This window comes from Brassica oleracea, chromosome C4 (assembly GCF_000695525.1).
Source record: "Brassica oleracea var. oleracea cultivar TO1000 chromosome C4, BOL, whole genome shotgun sequence".
NCBI lineage: Eukaryota > Viridiplantae > Streptophyta > Magnoliopsida > Brassicales > Brassicaceae > Brassica > Brassica oleracea.
In genome coordinates this window covers 53,045,270-53,064,751 of record NC_027751.1, presented here as the reverse complement: position 1 = coordinate 53,064,751, position 19,482 = coordinate 53,045,270, and the positions used below count along the sequence as shown (strand labels likewise).

Here is a 19,482-nt window from a genome sequence, read left to right as displayed (position 1 = left end):
GGTAGAGGCCGCCAGCTCACTGAGTAATACTAGATTACTCATCCAACTCCGTTGTCCTTTTTGCAGGTCGCTTTAGGTAAGGATGATTGGATAGCATGGTGCTAGACGTTAGGACCGCCGGTGTAGATTTTCATTCCTTTTGTAAACGGTATTGTGAATTGTGTTATGTTGACTCGATTTGGCATTAGGCCGGGCCCAGTCTTGAATTATTCAATTATTGAATATTTCTTAAATCAATCAAAGTAATTGTTTTATATGCGCTTCATGAGTACTATGATATTTGACTAGTCCGGTCTAACACAACGTTAGGTCGTGGTACGGGTTGAAAAGCCTTAGGCCTCGATCTAACGGAAAACGCTAACTTTAGGTACAGGTTGCAAAGCTTTTGTGCCTTGACGCAGCCGGACGTGTTAGTGGACGAACTGGTCAAGGTCGTGGAGTAAATTTTGTGACTCTGTCCGGATCATCCCTAACCCGTCACGTAGTGTTTCCGGACCATGGTGTTGGGTTGGACGGTCAGTCATGTTCTTGTTTGATTGTTGGCTGGCCGGTTGGCCTTTCATTTCCAACCCTTGGTGTAGGTCATCCGTCGGTCATGTTCTTGTTTGATTGTTGGCTGGCCGGTTGGCCTTTCATTTCCAACCCTTGGTGTAGGTCATCCGTCGGTCATGTTCTTGTTTGATTGTTGGCCGGTGGGTTGACCTATGCCTAGGACGGTTTGGAGGTGTTACAGCCTACGTCCCCCATGCTGACGCACGTCGTTGCGAAAGACTTTGTATGCATGCAATGCATTTAATTGTGTCTGTGTTTTGTTGGCCAGGATTTGAAAGACCTGTTTCTTTTTTTTTACCCATCTATTACCGACATCGGGTGTTTGAGTATGGATGAAGCAGGTAACTACGAGTCGATTATAATAACAAATATGTTATTAATTAATAAACTGGTCCATCAAAATAAACCAATCATTATATGTACATACGAATGCAAATGTGAGAAAGCGGCTCTAGAGTGTTCTCGGACGGTACGTTGTTCTTACGCCAGATCCTACGGCCATTGTAGCTCTTGGTGTTATGAGAGGGTTTAATTAAGCCGCTTTAAGTATGGAATCATTATATTAACAAAGTACATATTTATTAGCTTAGACAACGAAAAGAACCTGAGATATATTTACAGTCCTATACACAATGAATTTACTAACTCTAGCAAAAATAGAAAAATTACTTGCTGGCAAATAATCAATACTCCATATTTTACTCAATGGAATAGTCTCGTATTTTGAAGTCGCTTTCAGCGCATTTTTTTTTTTAAAAGAGAACGTGTGCCAGAATCAACCAAGAAATACCTGAAATTTCGTTCGCACTGTCGTCCTAAGTTTCTTATAGTCGGTCAGTGCAGAACACGCGAAGACTTAACGACTTTGTCAACTAGTGCCAAGGACTTTCTCAACGTTTAAGTTCAAGGCTATCCTTCTTTTTTTTCCGCGAGGAATTATCAACGACTACGCTTGTTGCTTTTATTCAAAAGTAAGTTTCTCATTCCGTAATTTCCTATTAAATACACGTGAAATATTTTTTCTAAACTGCATTTGTTGACAAACTAATTAAATGGCTTATTAAAAATTAGTTCCAATATTTTTTATATAATTTTCTATAAGTAACCCCCGGAAAATAATACGGCTTGAGCGTTTTCTTTACAAGAAAGCCAAATCACAAAAAAAAAAAATAAAATAAATAAAAGACAAACCATAGTTCAGACTTAATTAAGGTGACCCAGAAATTAAAGTAGCTTATGTAAGCAATTTTTGTTTATAAATTCAAGAGAGTAGATATGAAAGCAATTTGATAGTTTGCAAAATTAAAAACGTATACATGGCCGGCCTGCCGCACGCCACCGTTGATCAGGCCACCGGCCAAGCATCCTCGAACCATCCGATCAACAACGTCATTACTTACTCCAATCTCCATTTTTTTGTCAACATATCTAATTCCAACTTATAAAGAAGTATATATATTTTAGTTTAAAAAAAAAAAGAAAAAAGAAGTATATATTTAAAACTTTTCATCCCACGATGTAAAAGCGATCAATAAAAAGCATAGAATATAAAAATAAAAGGCATAGAATATTTTTTTTTTACTATTTTTATGTATAAAATATATTTCAGAATCTTTTGGAATTTAAATATAGTTCAGAATAAGAATATATACCCAATACAAAAGCAGACTAAAGTTGTTCTTTTACCCAAAAAAATAAAATAAAACATACCGAAGGTTCCGAGAAACATTAATAAATTCGTGAATGAGTGGAAAGCACGTGGAATAATCCCCGCGCCTTCGCTAGTCAACGCACACCTATATATAAACTCAACGTAACACATCTTCTTCCTCAGCTCACGAAACAAAACGATAAGTAATCTCCTCTATCCACGATTGGACTTATTATATACATACATAAATAAAACCATCAAACGCCATGTCGTATCCAAGATCGAAACGGTCATTGGAGATTGAGTTAATATCAGCGGAAGGACTCGAGGTAAATGGAAAACCGGTGAAGAGACAGACATTCGGCGTGGTCAGAATAGATCAAGAGACTCATCACAAATGTAAAGTGGATGAACAGGGTGGTAGCTATCCTATTTGGCAAGATAGAATCAAGACGGAGATGGCTGTAGACGGGAGTGTAAGGTTTATCACCGTCGAGGTTTTCTATAAAACAAGTGGCGGGGCCGAGAAGAATGTTGGAGTCGCCAAGATTCCGGTGACGGATTTCATGGGAGGATTCGCTCCTCGGGGGCATTTGAATTTCTTGAGTTATAGGTTGAGAGATGAGTATGGAGACAAAAGTGGTATCGTCAATGTTTCAATAATGGTGAAACCTGACTTTAGCGATGTTAAATATCCATCGCCGTCCTTGCCTTCGTTGGGTTATACGGCGTGTTCTTCTCAGGCTGTGAGAGCGAATGGTCAAATGTGGAGACCAATGACATCTTCATCGATGGCTACGACAACTGGTTATGGTGGTCGTATTGTGACTGGGGTTCCTGTTAATTGGCCGGCGTATCAACGACCGTTGTAATTCTTTATTTTTCTATCACGTTTGTCTAAACAGATGATAATTCTTCATATTTTTTTACTATGTACTTACTATTCTTGAAATTGGGGTTCTGGGTGAAAAAACAATACGTTTGATAAATCATGAAATATTATAAATTTATTTATTATGAAATAAATAAAAATGTTCGTTTTATCTCATATGTTCTTCTATAAATATGCCATGATTTTTTGTTAATCAGCAATCTATTTGAATCAACATATATAAAAACCGAAAAAAAAGAATCAACATTAAAAAAAAAAGAATTCAAGAATTGAGCATTTTGTTGCTAAAAAAAGAAACAGCATAAAATCTAAAAATCAAGGATTTAGCATTTTGTTTAACAATCAAATTTCAACAAAAAGAATTCAAGAATTTTGAAATCTGTTTTGTTTAATTTTTAGAGAATATTTTAACTTTATATTTTGGTCTTACTTGCTTACTTTCTGTGTATCTTTTTTGAATAAATGTAAAATTTATTAATTCAAAACTTCTATTACATCAGGTGCATCTGTTATTGATTTGCAAATAATATAAAAGAAATATTCATCTATTTTTTAATATCGAATTTCATTTTTTATGTGTATTGTGAATAGCACTCTAATAATATAGTATAGCTAGGTGTAGATTCACACCTTGTGCGAGCTAATATATATTTTTAATAAAAATTTTACTATTATATTTATTTTATGCTAATGTATTTAATTAGATATAATAAATTTTTGTATGATATCGGTCTTTATTAACCAAATATTTTTCTTATACGCTTTATATGTTTAATTAGTATATAGCCAAACAACACAATTATCTTACTTATTTTATCAACTGAATTTTTTTTTTTTAAATGCTTTCTGACGCAATAAACACGTTTCTTTGATCAACCATAATTTGGTAGAAGTTTGTGGGCGCCGGCATTTCACATGTGCTGTCATATGAAGACAATTTCACTCTTAGCTGTTCCAAACACTTAAGGCACACAGACGACAAAACCTCAAATATTAATTAATAATCTCAACATGTAAATCTCTGTTACAAAAACAATTTCAACATGTAATAATTAACATTTGTTTAAATATTACGTTACACTTTCTGCATTTACACAACAAGATAGTAGAGAGTAAAAAAAGATGAATACATCACCCTGAATGAATAAACTTTGATCAAACTGCATCGTTCCCACTCTGTTCATCAGTTTTGAGAATGTTGGATTTGCAGAGAGGGCAAGTGGCGTTAATGCGTAGCCATTTATCTATACAAGCTTCATGAAAATGGTGTCTACACCAAAGCTCTCTCAGCTCTGTTCCATCTTCATACTCACAAAGACAAACACAACATTCCTGAAACGAAGCAAAAGTCTCATTTGTTTTGTATACCAATCCAAAACTTCAATTAGCTTTGGGATTGGTTATAACTTACAGCTTCATCACTTGATAACACACGTTCACTTGGAGAATCGACACCAAGTTGAGTCATTATCCCTCCATGTGTTTCCAGTATCTCACCATTCACTTTCTCTGAGTTTCTCACCGTTAGAAACTTGAATCTCGGAAGCCTTTCTATCTCCTCATCAGATGCACCTTCCTGAACACATCAACAACACATCAGAATAAGCACCTTAACATACATATGAGCAACAAACCGGTCTGTTGTGACTTACCCGCTCTGCCAAAGCGTACAAAACCGCGATGATGCAAGGCAAACAGCAGCACACAGCGATAGCAATAAGAGAAGCAACCGCAACGCATAGGACTAGAAAGATAACATCAAAGGCGAGAAACGCCACACAGAGCCTGCAGACCGGAGATTTAAAAACAAGAACTCATCTAACGTGACAAACAAAACGTAGAGGTTGTGTGTTTTCAAATACAAACCAGTAGAGTTGAGGTGAGCTTTGGGCAAGTTCCTCAGAACCAGCACTGACCCAATAAAACCCAATGATCCACCACACAAATGAGAACATCGCATTCGTTGATTCAAGATGCTTAGCAAGACTACAATAAAAATAACATTGAATAATCATCAATGGGACAACGAAACGGTTTCGAACCTTCGGGGCCTAGGCGAATACGGGTTTCGGCCCCGAACCTCATGGTATTCAAAAGAAAAAGAAACAAAGAGTTCTTGTGAGAATAAAGAAAAGGATCTTTACTTACCTAGTTCCAGATTCAATCTCAGGACCATCAGATTCGTCTTCACTAGATCCTTCACTGGAGGTTAAACCGGAATCCAAATCTCGGTTCAGACGATCATAACCATGTCGACGGCAATACTCAGAGACCACACACGCAACATGAAGCAAACACTGAAGATTATACACAACGATCCAGAATCTGAGAGGAACACGAGGATTCTCCTCCGACCTAAACCATAAAACTCCAACAGTGACGAACACGAAAGCTAGATTCCAGACCACATCCAAGACTATAACCGGTTTAGAGTACGCCCACTCACTCTGTCTCTCCTCAATCTGCTCAGCCGCTGTCTCACGGACACGAACCGATGACTCACGGAGCATCATCCCGCGACTGCTAGCACGGCGGAGAAGCCTCGACGCTGCTCCACGTAGCGGTTGCGAAGAACGGGGCCGGTTACGATTGAGAAGCGGCGTAGAAATATCATTAGTCGCCGGAGAAGAAGAAGAGGAGGAGGAGGAGGAGGAGACGGGATGCATTTTTACGGTGTCGGAGCAAAGACAATGATGGAAGATTGGATCTTGATGAATAATAGATAATCTTTTTAGCCGAAGTCAGAGTGGTTCCTTACATAGGAATGAGACAGAGATCGTGCTCCATTATTTGTCTTTTAATTGTATTTAATTATTATTACAAGATTCCTCTGTCACTATTACTCTCTGTTATTATCAAAAACTCTTCTTACTCTGTTTCTTACGTTTCCACGACACTCTTAACTAATGTTTCTTTTGATTTCTACGTACAGCTGCTCTGCATTGAGCTTGGTTTAGTTTCACATTGTCGGAATTAATGACATATAATTTTAATTTCGAAAAATTAAAATTATTCATTGCCGTAAAAAATCAAAAACATAACATTACAAGAACTTAAAAGAAAAAAAGAAGAAGAAGAAGAAGAGAGCTCAAAAATCAAAATCATGAGAGAGCTTTAGTACTGTTTTTATCTTCCTCAGGTGCAGTGACAGTCCAATACTGTTTCACCGCGTAGTAAATCTTCACTCTCTCATGAGGACTTTTCTCATGGTCAGCAATTCTACCTTCCCATTGTAACCCTTTGGTTAATTCCTTAACCTTAATCAAAACGTCCACGTCATCTCTTATAATCACTCCACCACCCGGTCTAAGAATCCGGTCCATCTCCAATAATATATCCTCCGGTTCGCACTTATCTTGGTACAACGTGAAAACCGAGTCAGCATGGATGAAATCGTACGTTCTTGGATACGTTGACATCGCTTCACACCTAACAAAAAAAAAGAAACAAAACCGGATTAAACCATAAACCGGATAAATCAGCACGGTTCAGTTAAAAGCTTTACCAGTTTTGATACGTTCCGATTAGACCACGCTCGTAAATGACACCGAGGGTGTTGAGCTTAGCCTCGACCGGGACAACGTTCATGACCCAGACCGGTTCATCTGCTAGAGCCGCGGCGAATCCACCGACGTAAGCGTTCATGTCGAGTAAGTTTCTGTATCTCCCGGTTTCACCCAACTGGTAATCTAGTTTCTTGTAATAAGAAACTCTCTGTTTCCACAGTTTCGTGTCCTCCAAGAAACCCTCCGGTGTGATTTCCTTGAGATCGCCTTTGTTTATTCTCGGAGGAACCGCGTTTAACCTCGCCGGCCATTTCTCCACCTTTCCTCCAGCCACCGTCTTTAGATCCTCATCCTCATCAACTTCAGGTAATGGCGTTAAACAAGAATCCATCTTCATATACCTAAACCATTCGTTATTTATATTAATAATTCGATACTTAACTATCTTACACTATATAGTATATATAGAAACTAATTAAAATTAGTTACCAAGCCATGTCGGGATCTTGATCATGACGACAAAACTTTGGTTTCTTCAAAACCTGTTTGTTTTTCTTACAGTGAATATGGTTAAAGGGCTTTTGCCAGATTGCAAGATCATCTCTCTGAACTACTTTCTTCCAACACAAGCTTCTCGCAACCTGCTCGATCTGTGTCTGTTCTGTGTTTAAATCATCCATAGTTCGTTCCCATCCTTTCCACCGGTTCTGCCAATTAATCGGCGGTCCAGACAGTATCCAGTATCCTCCTGGTCTTAGAACCCTATCAACCTCCATCAAGTAAACCCCACCTACAACATAATTTAAAGTGTTAAAAGACTTAAATGATTTAGTTTCGTAGTTGTATAGGGTTTTAGAGTTGAACCGTTTTGTCCCCAAGGGATAAGGCAACGAGAGCAATGTGCTAAGTCAAAGGCTCTAGAAGGGTATGGTAAGCGGATTGTGGCCATGATTCCGATCATAGCCGGCACGCCACGCTCGAGTGCGAACTGAACCTGAGCTTCGTGTGTGTCCCTTGGAGCAAACGACATCGTTGTGATGTTTCTTGATAGAAGATATGCACCAAAGCTAGCCACCTGAAAAAAAAATCAAAATAAATATTTACTATTAATTCCACAAATAGTAAGGCAAATGAGGGTAAAATATATTAAAAGTCAACATAAGGGATCTATATTTCATGATTTTGACTATTTGTTCATAACTACTGGTTTTAATTTTCAACTTTACAAGTTTAACGGTTAGGTACGAGTAGGTCAAAAGTTACATTAGATAATTAGGTGACTCCAGTGACTCATATAGAAGCCAAAAATGTTGTAAAAACAGTGTTTTTTAAAGAATAAAATTTAATCTAAAAAAATGATAATGAACTCACTCAAAAAATTAGTTATTGTTCACATACTATCAAAAATATTTTTAATTAGACTGTGATTAGATATGGATATATGCATGAAATATTTTTGTCATTTAAGCTGGATGTATTCTTGAACTAATTGTATGAAACATTCCAACAGATTATTCGATTGAACATATATTGTTGGGGGGAAATCTTCTTTTACGTAATAAAATCAAAATAATTAGTAAGCAGATAAAAATCAATTAAATGATAATCGAACCGGACGGTTCGGTTTATTCAGAAGGGATACACGTACCCCACAACCGGTGTCAATGGCTGTACGAATCGAACCGTGGCTGAGATCAATCAACTGTCCGATATCGTCAATGTACGAATCAGCGCCACGTGGAAACATCGTACCGCCACCAGGAAACCAAAACCGATCATTCTCGTACCGGACCCAATTCTGGTTCTTCTTCTCAACCGTAAGCTCCGTGTGAGGCACATTCGCGAACCACGCCACGTCACGGCTCTCCGGCCACCGGAACGGCGTCTTGTAACCGTACGGCGCCGGAATACGACACTTCAGAGCTTCCTCCCTCTCGGGACAATGCCTCTGCCTGTACTCCAATCTTCCCCGAGGGAACTTCAGCGATCGCTTGGCGTCTTCGCACGGCGTGTGCTCGCTCAGTTTAGCGCCGCACGACGGGAAAGACACGGTGGCTGCCTTCACCGGAGGTGGATCGTGAGGGTTGTGGTGCGTGTTGAAGTCGAGATCTCTGGTGGAAGTGGTTTTGGAGAATTTCTCGCACGGTGGGCCGCTTGAGTAATCAAAGGCGGCGCGTGGGATGACCGACGACGTTCGCCAAATCCCGAGAAGGTAGCTCCCGATGCAGAGGAGCCCTATGAGGGTGATGTAATAAAGATTGGACTTCTTATCCCTCGGTGATGCTCTTGTAAATAAATTCATCTCTTGTAGAAAACTCAGTCGAAATAATATAATAAGTGTGTGTGTATATATAGTGTATATATAACACAGAACACAACGATGAGTAGAATGTGTGACGAGTGAGTTTGTCTAAGGGTTGATACGAAGTAGTTCGAGGGTAAGTAATATAAGGGGAGGAGAAGGAGAGAAGAGAGAGTGTTGTATACGCGCCGGATGATCACTGGGCTAAAACGTGCGAGCTTGTCATGCGCAACAATGGATGATTAATATTTTCTAGTTAATATCTATCATCCTTGGAATTATTAGATTGTTAAATTATTGATTTATATTCAATGTATTTGCATTATGAGAAAGATATCTCTCAACATTTGGAAATGTTATAATGTTTTGTATTAACTTCCCTTACACTATGATATATGTTGCCATTTTAGAAAAAAAAAGAATCAAATTAGGTGCAGTAGCCGATGAAGCGCGTGAAGTTTGTTACGTAAGTGACGCAATCCCTCTTGTACTTTACTCCGGTCCGAACCAAATTCAATTCTAAAATCACCCGGTTAAACCGGAAAATCACATACACAATGGTCAAGCTTAAACTGAGATTCTCCTTTGCTCTGTATATACGCCACTTTCAGGAATGATTTAAACTTTTCTCGGGGGACCAGTGACGGTTGAAACCTTGCGGGGTTGTGAAGAAAACCCAAATAAGCAAAGTTTGTTCAACACTTGAACCGCAAAACGCTATCAGAGATTAAAATTTAGGTGTTTGGTTTACGTTTGTTATGAACTAAAACGTGTGCATCAAGAAACCGAGGTATAACACATGCTTATTACAGAACCTTTCTGAAATGACCACCACCTGGACCCAGATTCTTACATAAGCTTCAGAGTTCTTTGATCTTGGGACGTGTAGGAAGCAACTGTGTTTGTTGAGAGACATGTAAAGATTAGAAGAACTAGGCAAGTGTGTTGTTGTTGTGGAGAACGAAGAAGACAAGTGTTGTGTTACCTGGTAACAAGAAATGATGGAGGTGATGAATCCAAAAGCTCCGGTGACACGAGGAGTGATCTTCTCTGGAGATAACTGAAGAAGACCAGCTGCTACAACAATGTCCATGGCTGATTTGATCAAAGCAAGACTCCTCTCGTTAGACTTTTTAAGCTTAGCACGATACTCCTCATCCTGCAAATTTACACAATTAACATGAATTGAGTTTATTATAATATAACATTCCCTAGAAACTGAAGATTGACAAAACATTACTTGATACTTGTTGCCATTCGTAAGCCCCTTTTCGATCTTCTTCATCGATGATGAGAGTCTTCCAATCTCACCAAGCTAATAACAATGGAAACATATAATAAGCGGTGAAAAACTGAAACATATGGAAAATCAATAAAAAACGGACCTCGACTAAAGTTGTGCAGACAGATGATCCCATCCAGCAGAAAAGTGATATACGTCCAAGTAACTCAGCTCGCTCTTTGTTCTGTAATGATATAAACCAAGAACATTAGTTCAAACAAGAAACCTAGTGGATCCTTACTCCAAAAGAAAAAAAACGAGTGGTGAACATGTTTGATTTTTACTCACTTTGTAGATTCCTGATCTTCCAAGCCAGACAATTTGATCCAAGAACAAGAATGTAGACAAAAGTGCGTTCTTGGACTACAAAATAACAAACACCCATCAACCAAGATTAATCCAGAACAAAGATGAAACAAGGGGACTACACTTTGGTTCTTGAGATCCATTTTGTCTGAATATTTCACTTATGGGTTTTGTCTGAAAATGAAAAAGAACAATGAAGCACCTTTCCAAGTAAAACGAGAGGAAGTGGAGTCCCTTTAGGAACATGACTGATAAGACCATGTAAATCATTAACAAACTGCAACAATTATTAAAACATGTATTAGCTGACACAAAGCTAATTACAAAATGAAATGAAAAAAAAAAAAAGCGAAATATAACCTTGAAAAGACGGAAGACTTTCCTGGCTAAGCTAGTGGATTTATCAACGTTTTGAGCAGTACCAGGCTGCCCACCGCTCAAGAACTTAGAACCATACTGAATAGCTCTGCATAGCTTATCCCTTGCCTCTGCTTTGTTCAGATACATAACCACTAGAGCCAGCTCTGCTCTCGACACATCTAACGTACTACTCGCCATCTTCTCTCTGTAAACACACACAAAAACAATAACTCCACAGCCTTTCAATAACCACAAGTCGATTTTGATTGTAGAAATTCGAAAACGATCAATTAATCAGATTCATCATCAATAATTCGATTCGAAATATACCTTTGGCTCTGTTAAGACTCCAGAGAAGATAATGTGAAGAGAGAGAAAGAGAGAGCATTTGTTTACGTGTGGAGATAGGGCTTTGTTTGGTCACCTTCGTCTCCCGACAAACAGAAAAAACATCGCCGTTGGTCAATCTATCAATCCAGACCGTCGATTATGTTGACTTCTTACGAAACAGGCTATGCGACATGTTGTGCGTGCCGGCAAATATCTCACTCTCTCTGTCTCATTCTGTTAGCGGAAGTTGAGGATATCCCGCGCAGACCGATCCACGTCCGCGTGGCACACATCCTCTATGAAATCAAATATCCACAAGTACGGGTGGGGGCGCGTGGCGGGTACTTGCTCTTTTTACGTATACTTGTTATTTGGCTTGCCTTGAACGAGTAATGAATTTTTCAACTTGTGCTTGACTTGTCAGAAACGAGTACTTATTATTTCGACTACTTGTCCAAAAATATGTTACTTGCAAATTACTTGACTTGTTCGATTACTTGACTTGTTCGATTACTTGGTACTTACAAGTATTTATTAATTACTTGAATATATTTTCATAGATAATATTTTACGAGAAAGGTTATGAAAGTTTGTTTTATTTACCCCACTTGATAAAAACAAAAGAGTAATTTTAAATAAAATATTTGCATCTAATATAAAAAAAGAAGATGAAATTCGATAAGAAAGTATTGTTTACTTCTTACAACAAAGAAATATTTGTTTAGGGTTTTGTTTTTTATGGTTTAGTTATCATTTTTTAGTCGTAAAACAAGTAACGAGTAATATCAATGCGAGTTGTAATTTTTTTTGTGATACTTGTTACTTGCCTTGTACTTGCAAGTAGCAAAACTCAAATACTTAGATACTTGACTTGGCAACAACGAGTACTTGAAAAAACGAGGCGATACGGTTCAAGTAAGGGATATAAGGCAAGTGACGAGTATTTGTGCCCAGCCCTATCCACAAGGCTCGGTAGACTGAACCTATAATGAGCTTTTGAATAAATTCTATGAAATGCCAATAATGTCTCAAACTATTATTTGGAATCATTTCCTATTTTCCCAAATTATTTAGCTAAGCAAGGCCCAATGGGCTTTGCTTTTACCCGATTTAGCATAAAAACCGCTCTTTTTAACGGACAGACAAAAGATTGTCGTTACTAGGGTTTAACTGTTCTCACTCGTCTCTTCTTAACTAAACTAAGCCGAAAACAGAAACTCCAGTTTTTTTTTTTTTTCTCTTTCTCAAATGGAGAAGAATAAGGACCAGGCAGTTATTATGTCGGAGAATAATAATAACAATAAGGCTCAAGATCCAAATCCGAGATTTGCTAGCGAAGGTTGCAGCGTTTTGCTGGACGTGAACGATGGTGACCGTCTCGTCTTCGCTCGTCTCTCTGGTGGCGCGTTAGTGATTCTCAGTCCCTCATTTATATTTGATTTGATTGAATTTGGTTTTTGATTTATTTATCTCTCTCTTGACAGTGTATTAAAGATAGGGAATAAGAATTACTCGTTAAAGCCACTGATCGGAGCTCCGTTTGGATCTCTCTTCCAAGTAGAAACCGGAGAAGATGGCTCTTTCCTCTCTCGTATCCTTCCCGTCAAAAAGGGTTTTTTTTTGTCTTTCTCCCCAAATTCAATATTAAAAGAACTTTTTTTTGTTTTTTGTAATGTTATATAATGTTTGGTTATCATAGATTTGATTGAATTTGAGTGTAAGTGATGTTCGCTAATCTCAGAAAGTAGCAGCAATAATGTTATCGACGATGCTAGAGATAATAGGGAACTTATTGATAATAATGAAGCTCAGAACCTCACTGGTGAAGAGATTGAAGCTATGCGGAGGTTAGAACAAAACTTAAACTCTCCCTCTCTCTCTCTGTGTATACATTGTAAGAATCTGCTAACATTTAGTTTCATAAATGTGTAGAGAGGGTGCAAAGGGGGATGAGATTATTGAAGCACTGATTGCAAACAGCAAAACGTTTGACCAGAAGTTTCAGTTGTCTCAGGTAATGTCTTCACAGTTTTTTACTTCTACTCTGCAGTTGATTTTCTTGTTTAATATTTTTTCTGTTTTTAATAGGAAAAGTATAAGCTTAAGAAGCAGAAGAAGTATGCTCCAAAGCTGCTTCTAAGACGCCCTTTTGCTCGAAGGTTTTATATTATTTTTTTGTTGTTTTATTCTTTTAGACTTCTTTCGTTTCTCTTTATTCTCGGATCTGTTTTTGTGTTTGCCAGTATCTGTGAAGCTTATTTCAAGAAATATCCAAACAGAATCGGGTCTGTTTTACTTTGTTTCATTCTTTAATTGCGTTGAGAAGATCATGTTGAGTCCTTTTTTTTTTTCCTCTGTATTGAATGTTTTTTTCCCTGTTCTGTTCTTGTGTTGTAGATTCTTAAGAGTAGATGCGTTGTCTCTTTTGTTAACGATGGCTAATGTCACTGCGTACTCGGATGTTCTTGTGGTGGATATGGTTGGTGGCCTTGTCACTGGTGCAGTGGCTGAACGATTAGGAGGCACTGGTTATGTTTGCAACACATATAAAGGAAACTCTCCTCCCTCTGTGGAGATGGTTAGGATGTTCAATTTTACTGACAAGGTTATAGAGAGGTATGTTCCATTTGTCTCTCAAGTCTTTTTTTTTTTTTTTTTTTTTCTGTTGTGTTTTATTTATTTAAAGTAAGCTGTTATATATAGTTGACATTTCTGGACATTATATGCTTTCTTTGTTTGGTGTGTAGGATCGTGCAGTCATCTATAAACGAGCTCTCATCAGCCAAAACTGTTTCCCCTGAAGAGAACAATCATCAAGAAGGAGTTCACCCATCTACATCTGATATGGTAGAAGGCACACCTGTCACAGCTGAGGCCAGAGTAGTAGTAGATGATGTTGTTTTAGAGAGCAAAATTGTCAAGGCCCCAAAAGCTGGAGCCAAGGCTTCAAAAGAAGCAATAGAAATGTGGAAAGAAAACGGTTTCTCTAGGTAAGTAATATGTATCTGTTTCTCTCAAGTGAATGGAAATGGTTCAGGTTGATTTAAAAGACACTTGTGCAGTTTAATCATGGCAGCACAAGACCAAGACCCATGGGCCCTAGCTAAAGATGTGTTGCCACTGCTCTCTTACTCTGCTCCCTTTGCAATATATCATCAGTATCTACAGGTAACGTGTCATAACAAGAAAGCTTTTCAATATGTTTTGGTCATAAGAACATATTCTCATGATTGATGAACATTTTACAGCCTCTGGCGACATGTATGCACAACCTTCAGCAAGGGAAGATGGCCATCAATCTGCAAATAACAGAACCGTGGCTACGCGAATATCAGGTGCTTCCATCAAGAACTCACCCTCACATGCAGATGAGCTCTTTTGGAGGCTATGTTCTTAGCGGCATCAGGATCTCCACCACTTGAATCTTATCTCCAAAACCTCTCCAAACCTCTTTTTTATCTCTTTATCATTTTCAATAAGACTGAGGTTTGGTTTTTGATCGTTTTTTCCAAAAGGTCTTTGTATTTTGTTTGTTGTTGAGATATATAGGGGATGAGATTATATTAAAACATTCATGTTATGACTCTTAATGTTTATTTTTATCTAATAATATCGTCATCATCATTCTTATCATTTGTGAATCGATTGGTTTATATAAACGAAGACTAATATGCAGGCCATGAATCTATTGGAGGAATAAGCTCACAAACTTTTACTTAACAAAAGATCCATAGTTTAATACTATTGATTTAAACCAATGAGAACAGAACTCAAAGCTCGCATTCACAACATTTCTTAACATCAAACCAAAAAAAAAAAACAGTGATGATAAGTAGCAAAAAGGTTCCAACTTTGAAGAAATGATTACCATGAAAAATGAATTGGGAGACTGAACAAGACGCTTGAGCTTGTGCTTCCTCTTCTCAAGCTCAGCTGGTGGGGTTCAGCAGACCAATATCGTTTTGAAGAACCTGTGAATCATTCAAAGTTCCATATTTCTTGATCAGGACAAGTTATTATATATCTACGGGCCCATCTTCGTTAGATACGGGCCCATTATACAATGATCTATTGGTCTGAACCCTGGACCATATAAAATTCACTCCCACTGTCCCACGGTAATAAATTTCCAAAATCGAAACTTAGCCCTTTTAAAGGAAAAAAAAAATTATCATTTCCAACAGTTTTTAAATGCATTGCTCTCTCACGTCACACCCATTCATCGGAAACGTCGTCGTCTTTCGTTTTCCCTCTCTCTCTCTCTCTCTCTCTCTCTTTCTCTCCTCTGAACTTGTGCTAACGCTCCACACAGTCAAACGAAACACGCTCTCTCTATCTCTTCCCCCTCGCCGGAGCTTAATGATGTGGAACACCGCCGGAGATGACGACGACGACTTCCAGATCCCTCCTTCCTCCTCTCAGCTCTCAATTCGAAAACCCCTCCACCCAACCATCTCCCACCGTCCTCCGAGGAAGAAGCCCAGACTCAGCCCTAATCCGGGGAAGGAGAATATTCCTCCGGCTCCTGAATTCACCTCCGACACTTGCTTCTCATCTGGGTCTCATGCGCTGGGTTCGATTCTTCCTAGCTCGTCTTCTACTCCTGATTGCATCCCCTCGAGCGTTGATTGCTCCTCCGCGGGAGATTCTTGCTCTCTCGCGGCGGAAGTAGGAAACGACGGCGTTTTGGTCGGTGGGGAGGAGAAAAAAGGTGAGTGCTTTAAGGCGAATCGCGAGGGGTATTCGCGTAATTCGATGGAGGCTAGGTTGTTGTCGAAGTCGAGAGTTAGTCTTAGGTTAGAGGACGAGGAGGAGGATGAATGTTGTTTTGTAGAGTCAGACTCTGAGCTTGACGTGTTGATAAAGCTTTGCTCTGAGCCTGAGGGTAGTAACAGTGGAGGAGGCAAAGATGATTCGATTCAGTGTCCACTGTGTGAAACTGATATCTCAGGTTTGAGTGAGGAGGAGAGGCACGTTCACACCAATAACTGTCTTGATACTCAAGCTCCTGAGCAAGTAAAAGCTTCTTCCTTTTGTTTATCTGATTTAGACTTTAGGGGTTGTAGTTTTGATTTAACTGTTTTAAAACTTGTGAATTTGAGTGTAGGGCTCATTGAAGTCTTCTTGTTTCATTGAAGAATCTGTTGATGATCCTGTTCAGCATCCAGAGCTAGTTAGTGATCTCTCTCCCGTGCTTAAGTGGGTTAGGAGTCTAGGTTTAGCTAAATATGAAGATGTGTTTCTTCGCGAAGAGATTGACTGGGATACTCTTCAGTCACTCACTGAGGAGGTATGGCACAAAAACTTGATAAGTACCTTCACCACAATGATGAAAATAGAAATTTATGCAGCTTACTTGTTTACACTTGGTATAGGATCTCCTGAGCATAGGTATTACGTCACTTGGCCCTAGAAAGAAGATTGCGAATGCACTTAGCGCACTTAGAGAAGAAGCATGTGCATCTTCTGCTGAACCGCAGGCACAGTCTCTTAGCAATGTTACAGAGAGACAGAGGGAGAGGTCAACCACTCGTAAGGCAAGTGAGCCTAGAAAACCAACCGCCAACAAGTTGATTACAGAGTTTTTCCCTGGTCAGGCTACTGATGGCATTAGGAAGCTCCCTAAAGAACCTGTCGCAGAAAAGAGTGCAGCAGATTCGGGATGTAGACGTGCTGCTGTGAGAAGAAACGGCAACAACGGAAAATCTAAAGTCGTTCCTCAGTGGAATTGCGTTCCAGGGACACCTTTTCGAGTGGTAAATTCTCCATAACAACCCTCTCCATTTCATGTTTGGTGACTTTATGGTTTAACATATGTAACGCAGGACGCATTCAAGTACCTCACACGCGACTGTTGCCATTGGTTTCTTACACACTTTCATCTTGATCGTAAGTATTTATCCTAATTATGTATAACTACACATAAGAACCAATCCTTTAAAGCCTCTGTGTCTCCTCATTTACAGATTATCAAGGTCTGACCAAGTCCTTTAGCCACGGGAAGATATACTGTTCTTTAATCACCGCGAAGCTGGTAAATATGAAGATTGGGATCCCTTGGGAGAGACTGCAAGTCCTGCATCTTAACCAGAAGGTTAATATTGCAGGCGTTGATGTGACATGCTTTGATGCAAACCACTGCCCTGGATCCATTATGATACGCTTTGAACCAGCCAACGGTAAGGTGAGTGATTAATCTATAGACCATTCCAAACATGTGTTGGTCAGCTTATGTTTTAACTCTGTTGATGTGTATAGGCTGTTCTACATACCGGTGATTTCCGCTATAGTGAAGAGATGTTGAACTTGCTGACTGGTTCGCCTATCAGCTCTCTTGTCCTTGATACTACATACTGTAACCCTCAGGTTAGTCATGCATCATACTAACATAACTATTCTTGATTGCTTTGATGCAAATGGTATCATTTGTTGCAGTATGACTTTCCGAAGCAAGAGGCGGTGATACAGTTTGTTGTTGAGGCTATTCAAGCAGAAGCTTTTAATCCAAAGACACTCTTCTTAATAGGAAGCTACACCATCGGTAATAAATCGATATATCTTGTTTGAGACAGGCTTATTGATGAGTCTGAATCATTTTCTCTCTTCTCTGTTTATAAAGGAAAGGAGAGACTGTTCTTGGAGGTTGCACGTGTGCTACGTGAGAAGATCTACATCAATCCTGCGAAGTTAAAACTCCTAGAGTGTTTGGGATTCTCTAAGGAGGATATGCGGTGGTTTACAGTGAAGGAAGAGGAGAGCCACATTCACGTTGTGCCCTTGTGGACGCTTGCTAGTTTCAAACGGCTTAAACATATAGCTAACCGATACACAGTAAGAAACAGTTACACAAATTTTTTTTTTTTTTTTTTGTGTGGCTGAGATCTTAGGCGAATGTTATGTCAATGCAGAACCGATACAGCCTTATAGTTGCATTCTCTCCAACTGGCTGGACATCTGGAAAGTCCAAGAAGAAGTCTCCAGGAAGAAGGTTACAACAGGGTACAATAATAAGGTAAGATGATTCCTCCATCCGCCATCTCCAAGTCTCTGTGGTGTGCATTGAAGCTCAAAATCATGATACATGTTTTCAGGTATGAGGTTCCTTACAGTGAGCATAGCAGCTTCACGGAGCTGAAGGAGTTTGTGCAACAAGTATCGCCTGAAGTGATCATACCGAGTGTTAACAACGATGGACCTGACTCTGCTGCTGCAATGGTGTCTATGCTGCTTACGTAAGCGATTATTGGCTACTCTTAAGTGTGGCTACCGATTGAGCAGAATGTATCAAAGATTGGACGAAGGGAAGTTAGATATTATCATCATGTTCTAATATAATGTAGCAATATGTAAAAACACGTGACTATGTATTGTGTTTCTCACAAGAAAACTCCAACGAATTGTTGTCGTGAAATGTTTTTTTTCAGATCAAATTTATTTGGTCGGTAAAATTACAGATATTGAGGTTTCGTTTAAATTGAAGAAACAGAGACGAGCAGATACTTATGTGTAGACCGGTTCGTGGTTTTGAAATGGACCGGTTCGGTTTGGGTGATTTTCTGAGAATGCAAGATCGATCCGGTATGATTTCAAACTAAATCGACACAAATTTAATCCCAAATAGAGTTATTGTTCAAAAAATAGACCGGTTCATAAGGGTTATAACACATAAATTTTGAGAATTTTTTTTAAAAATATGACTATTGTTTTAATGCATAGTTGCATCATGCACTAACATATGATGATGTTCAAAGATGTTTGAAGCTTTTGTTGTCTCCGTTTTTCAAGAAAATAGTGATTTTATAGTGGTTATTCCATCGATTTAAGGAGTATTATGAAGTTTTACTAAATTAATTGATAAAAAATTATAATGATTCCCATATACCTTGAAAAAGAGCTTAAATACATTAATACAAATGTAGAAAGTGGTTAGAAATTTTCAAACAACACTAAAGATTATAGGCTTCAGTATATAAAATATTTACCAAAAACTCAAAATTTTCGTAGGTAATACATAGATTTTGATTTTTTTTTTTAAAATATGACAATATTATTTTAATGCATATTTGCATTATGAACTAACATATGATGATGTTCAAAGAGGTTTGGAGCCTTTGTTGTCTCTTTTTTTAAAGAAAATAGTGATTTTATAGTGGTTATTCCGTCGATTTAAAGAGTATTATGAAGTTTTACTAAATTAATTTATAAAAAAATTATAACAATTCTCATATACGATGAAAAAGAGCTTAAAATATATTAATACAAATGTAGAATGTGGTTAGAAATTTTAAAACAACACTAAAG

The 19,482-nt window shown here is 38.4% G+C and overlaps 6 protein-coding genes across 9 annotated transcripts; 3 read left to right on the top strand and 3 right to left on the bottom strand.

The window, feature by feature from the left end:
• The first annotated feature begins 2,392 nt into the window (after positions 1–2,392).
• Positions 2,393–3,195, top strand: LOC106342827 (BON1-associated protein 2). The gene has a single exon (XM_013781865.1). It carries the CDS (start codon positions 2,470–2,472, stop codon positions 3,073–3,075), a length of 606 nt encoding a protein of 201 aa, XP_013637319.1. The 5' UTR covers positions 2,393–2,469; the 3' UTR covers positions 3,076–3,195.
• Positions 3,196–4,113: 918 nt separating this feature from the next.
• On the bottom strand, positions 4,114–5,879 carry LOC106342826 (E3 ubiquitin-protein ligase At1g63170-like). The gene is made up of 5 exons (XM_013781864.1): positions 5,244–5,879; positions 4,962–5,081; positions 4,748–4,880; positions 4,507–4,671; positions 4,114–4,427 (listed from the first exon to the last, which is right to left on the bottom strand). The coding sequence occupies exons 1-5, from the start codon at positions 5,759–5,761 to the stop codon at positions 4,251–4,253; spliced, it is 1,113 nt and encodes a 370-aa protein (XP_013637318.1). The 5' UTR covers positions 5,762–5,879; the 3' UTR covers positions 4,114–4,250.
• A 271-nt stretch (positions 5,880–6,150) lies between these two features.
• Positions 6,151–9,103, bottom strand: LOC106342825 (probable methyltransferase PMT16). Its single transcript, XM_013781863.1, has 5 exons — positions 8,250–9,103; positions 7,466–7,676; positions 7,091–7,391; positions 6,601–7,002; positions 6,151–6,524 (listed from the first exon to the last, which is right to left on the bottom strand). Exons 1-5 carry the CDS (start codon positions 8,901–8,903, stop codon positions 6,197–6,199), a joined length of 1,896 nt encoding a protein of 631 aa, XP_013637317.1. The 5' UTR covers positions 8,904–9,103; the 3' UTR covers positions 6,151–6,196.
• A 481-nt stretch (positions 9,104–9,584) lies between these two features.
• LOC106339556 (peroxisomal membrane protein 11D) lies at positions 9,585–11,418 on the bottom strand. Of its 3 annotated transcripts, none has more exons than XM_013778389.1 (8): positions 11,182–11,418; positions 10,852–11,056; positions 10,694–10,768; positions 10,474–10,548; positions 10,289–10,369; positions 10,144–10,218; positions 9,889–10,062; positions 9,585–9,799 (listed from the first exon to the last, which is right to left on the bottom strand). In XM_013778389.1, exons 2-8 carry the CDS (start codon positions 11,047–11,049, stop codon positions 9,764–9,766), a joined length of 714 nt encoding a protein of 237 aa, XP_013633843.1. In that variant the 5' UTR covers positions 11,050–11,056; positions 11,182–11,418; the 3' UTR covers positions 9,585–9,763. The 3 variants fall into 3 exon arrangements, with proteins under 3 accessions (XP_013633843.1, XP_013633840.1, XP_013633842.1); XM_013778386.1 differs by having other exon boundaries at positions 10,852–11,078; positions 11,182–11,267; XM_013778388.1 differs by lacking the exon at positions 10,144–10,218 and having other exon boundaries at positions 10,852–11,078; positions 11,182–11,270.
• A 928-nt stretch (positions 11,419–12,346) lies between these two features.
• Positions 12,347–14,814, top strand: LOC106339368 (tRNA (adenine(58)-N(1))-methyltransferase non-catalytic subunit trm6). 2 transcript variants are annotated; one of them, XM_013778160.1, is made up of 10 exons: positions 12,347–12,587; positions 12,666–12,793; positions 12,923–13,028; positions 13,114–13,195; positions 13,270–13,340; positions 13,425–13,466; positions 13,579–13,797; positions 13,929–14,171; positions 14,244–14,349; positions 14,430–14,814. In XM_013778160.1, the coding sequence occupies exons 1-10, from the start codon at positions 12,430–12,432 to the stop codon at positions 14,601–14,603; spliced, it is 1,329 nt and encodes a 442-aa protein (XP_013633614.1). In that variant the 5' UTR covers positions 12,347–12,429; the 3' UTR covers positions 14,604–14,814. The 2 variants fall into 2 exon arrangements, with proteins under 2 accessions (XP_013633614.1, XP_013633615.1); XM_013778161.1 differs by lacking the exon at positions 13,425–13,466.
• A 554-nt stretch (positions 14,815–15,368) lies between these two features.
• Positions 15,369–18,638, top strand: LOC106342946 (DNA cross-link repair 1A protein). Its single transcript, XM_013782016.1, has 10 exons — positions 15,369–16,197; positions 16,289–16,471; positions 16,557–16,937; positions 17,007–17,070; positions 17,148–17,365; positions 17,440–17,547; positions 17,617–17,722; positions 17,801–18,012; positions 18,090–18,193; positions 18,273–18,638. The coding sequence occupies exons 1-10, from the start codon at positions 15,373–15,375 to the stop codon at positions 18,415–18,417; spliced, it is 2,346 nt and encodes a 781-aa protein (XP_013637470.1). The 5' UTR covers positions 15,369–15,372; the 3' UTR covers positions 18,418–18,638.
• Positions 18,639–19,482: the final 844 nt, after the last annotated feature.

Coding starts and splice junctions, on each gene's coding strand:
- LOC106342827 (XM_013781865.1), top strand. CDS start 2,470: ATGTCGTATCCAAGATCGAAACGGTCATTGGAGATTGAGTTAATATCA.
- LOC106342826 (XM_013781864.1), bottom strand. CDS start 5,761: ATGCATCCCGTCTCCTCCTCCTCCTCCTCCTCTTCTTCTTCTCCGGCG. Junction 5,082..5,243: donor GAGATTGAATCTGGAACTAG/GTAAGTAAAGAT, acceptor TTTTTATTGTAG/TCTTGCTAAGCATCTTGAAT. Junction 4,672..4,747: donor TGTACGCTTTGGCAGAGCGG/GTAAGTCACAAC, acceptor TGATGTGTTCAG/GAAGGTGCATCTGATGAGGA.
- LOC106342825 (XM_013781863.1), bottom strand. CDS start 8,903: ATGAATTTATTTACAAGAGCATCACCGAGGGATAAGAAGTCCAATCTT. Junction 7,677..8,249: donor CCATTGACACCGGTTGTGGG/GTACGTGTATCC, acceptor TTTTTTTTTCAG/GTGGCTAGCTTTGGTGCATA. Junction 7,392..7,465: donor TATCCCTTGGGGACAAAACG/GTTCAACTCTAA, acceptor ATTATGTTGTAG/GTGGGGTTTACTTGATGGAG.
- LOC106339556 (XM_013778386.1), bottom strand. CDS start 11,239: ATGCTCTCTCTTTCTCTCTCTTCACATTATCTTCTCTGGAGTCTTAAC. Junction 10,769..10,851: donor AAGTCTTCCGTCTTTTCAAG/GTTATATTTCGC, acceptor TAATTGTTGCAG/TTTGTTAATGATTTACATGG. Junction 9,800..9,888: donor CCATCATTTCTTGTTACCAG/GTAACACAACAC, acceptor CAACAAACACAG/TTGCTTCCTACACGTCCCAA.
- LOC106339368 (XM_013778160.1), top strand. CDS start 12,430: ATGGAGAAGAATAAGGACCAGGCAGTTATTATGTCGGAGAATAATAAT. Junction 13,196..13,269: donor AGAAGTTTCAGTTGTCTCAG/GTAATGTCTTCA, acceptor TGTTTTTAATAG/GAAAAGTATAAGCTTAAGAA. Junction 13,467..13,578: donor AAATATCCAAACAGAATCGG/GTCTGTTTTACT, acceptor CTTGTGTTGTAG/ATTCTTAAGAGTAGATGCGT.
- LOC106342946 (XM_013782016.1), top strand. CDS start 15,373: ATGCATTGCTCTCTCACGTCACACCCATTCATCGGAAACGTCGTCGTC. Junction 17,366..17,439: donor TTGAACCAGCCAACGGTAAG/GTGAGTGATTAA, acceptor TGATGTGTATAG/GCTGTTCTACATACCGGTGA. Junction 18,013..18,089: donor ATATAGCTAACCGATACACA/GTAAGAAACAGT, acceptor ATGTCAATGCAG/AACCGATACAGCCTTATAGT.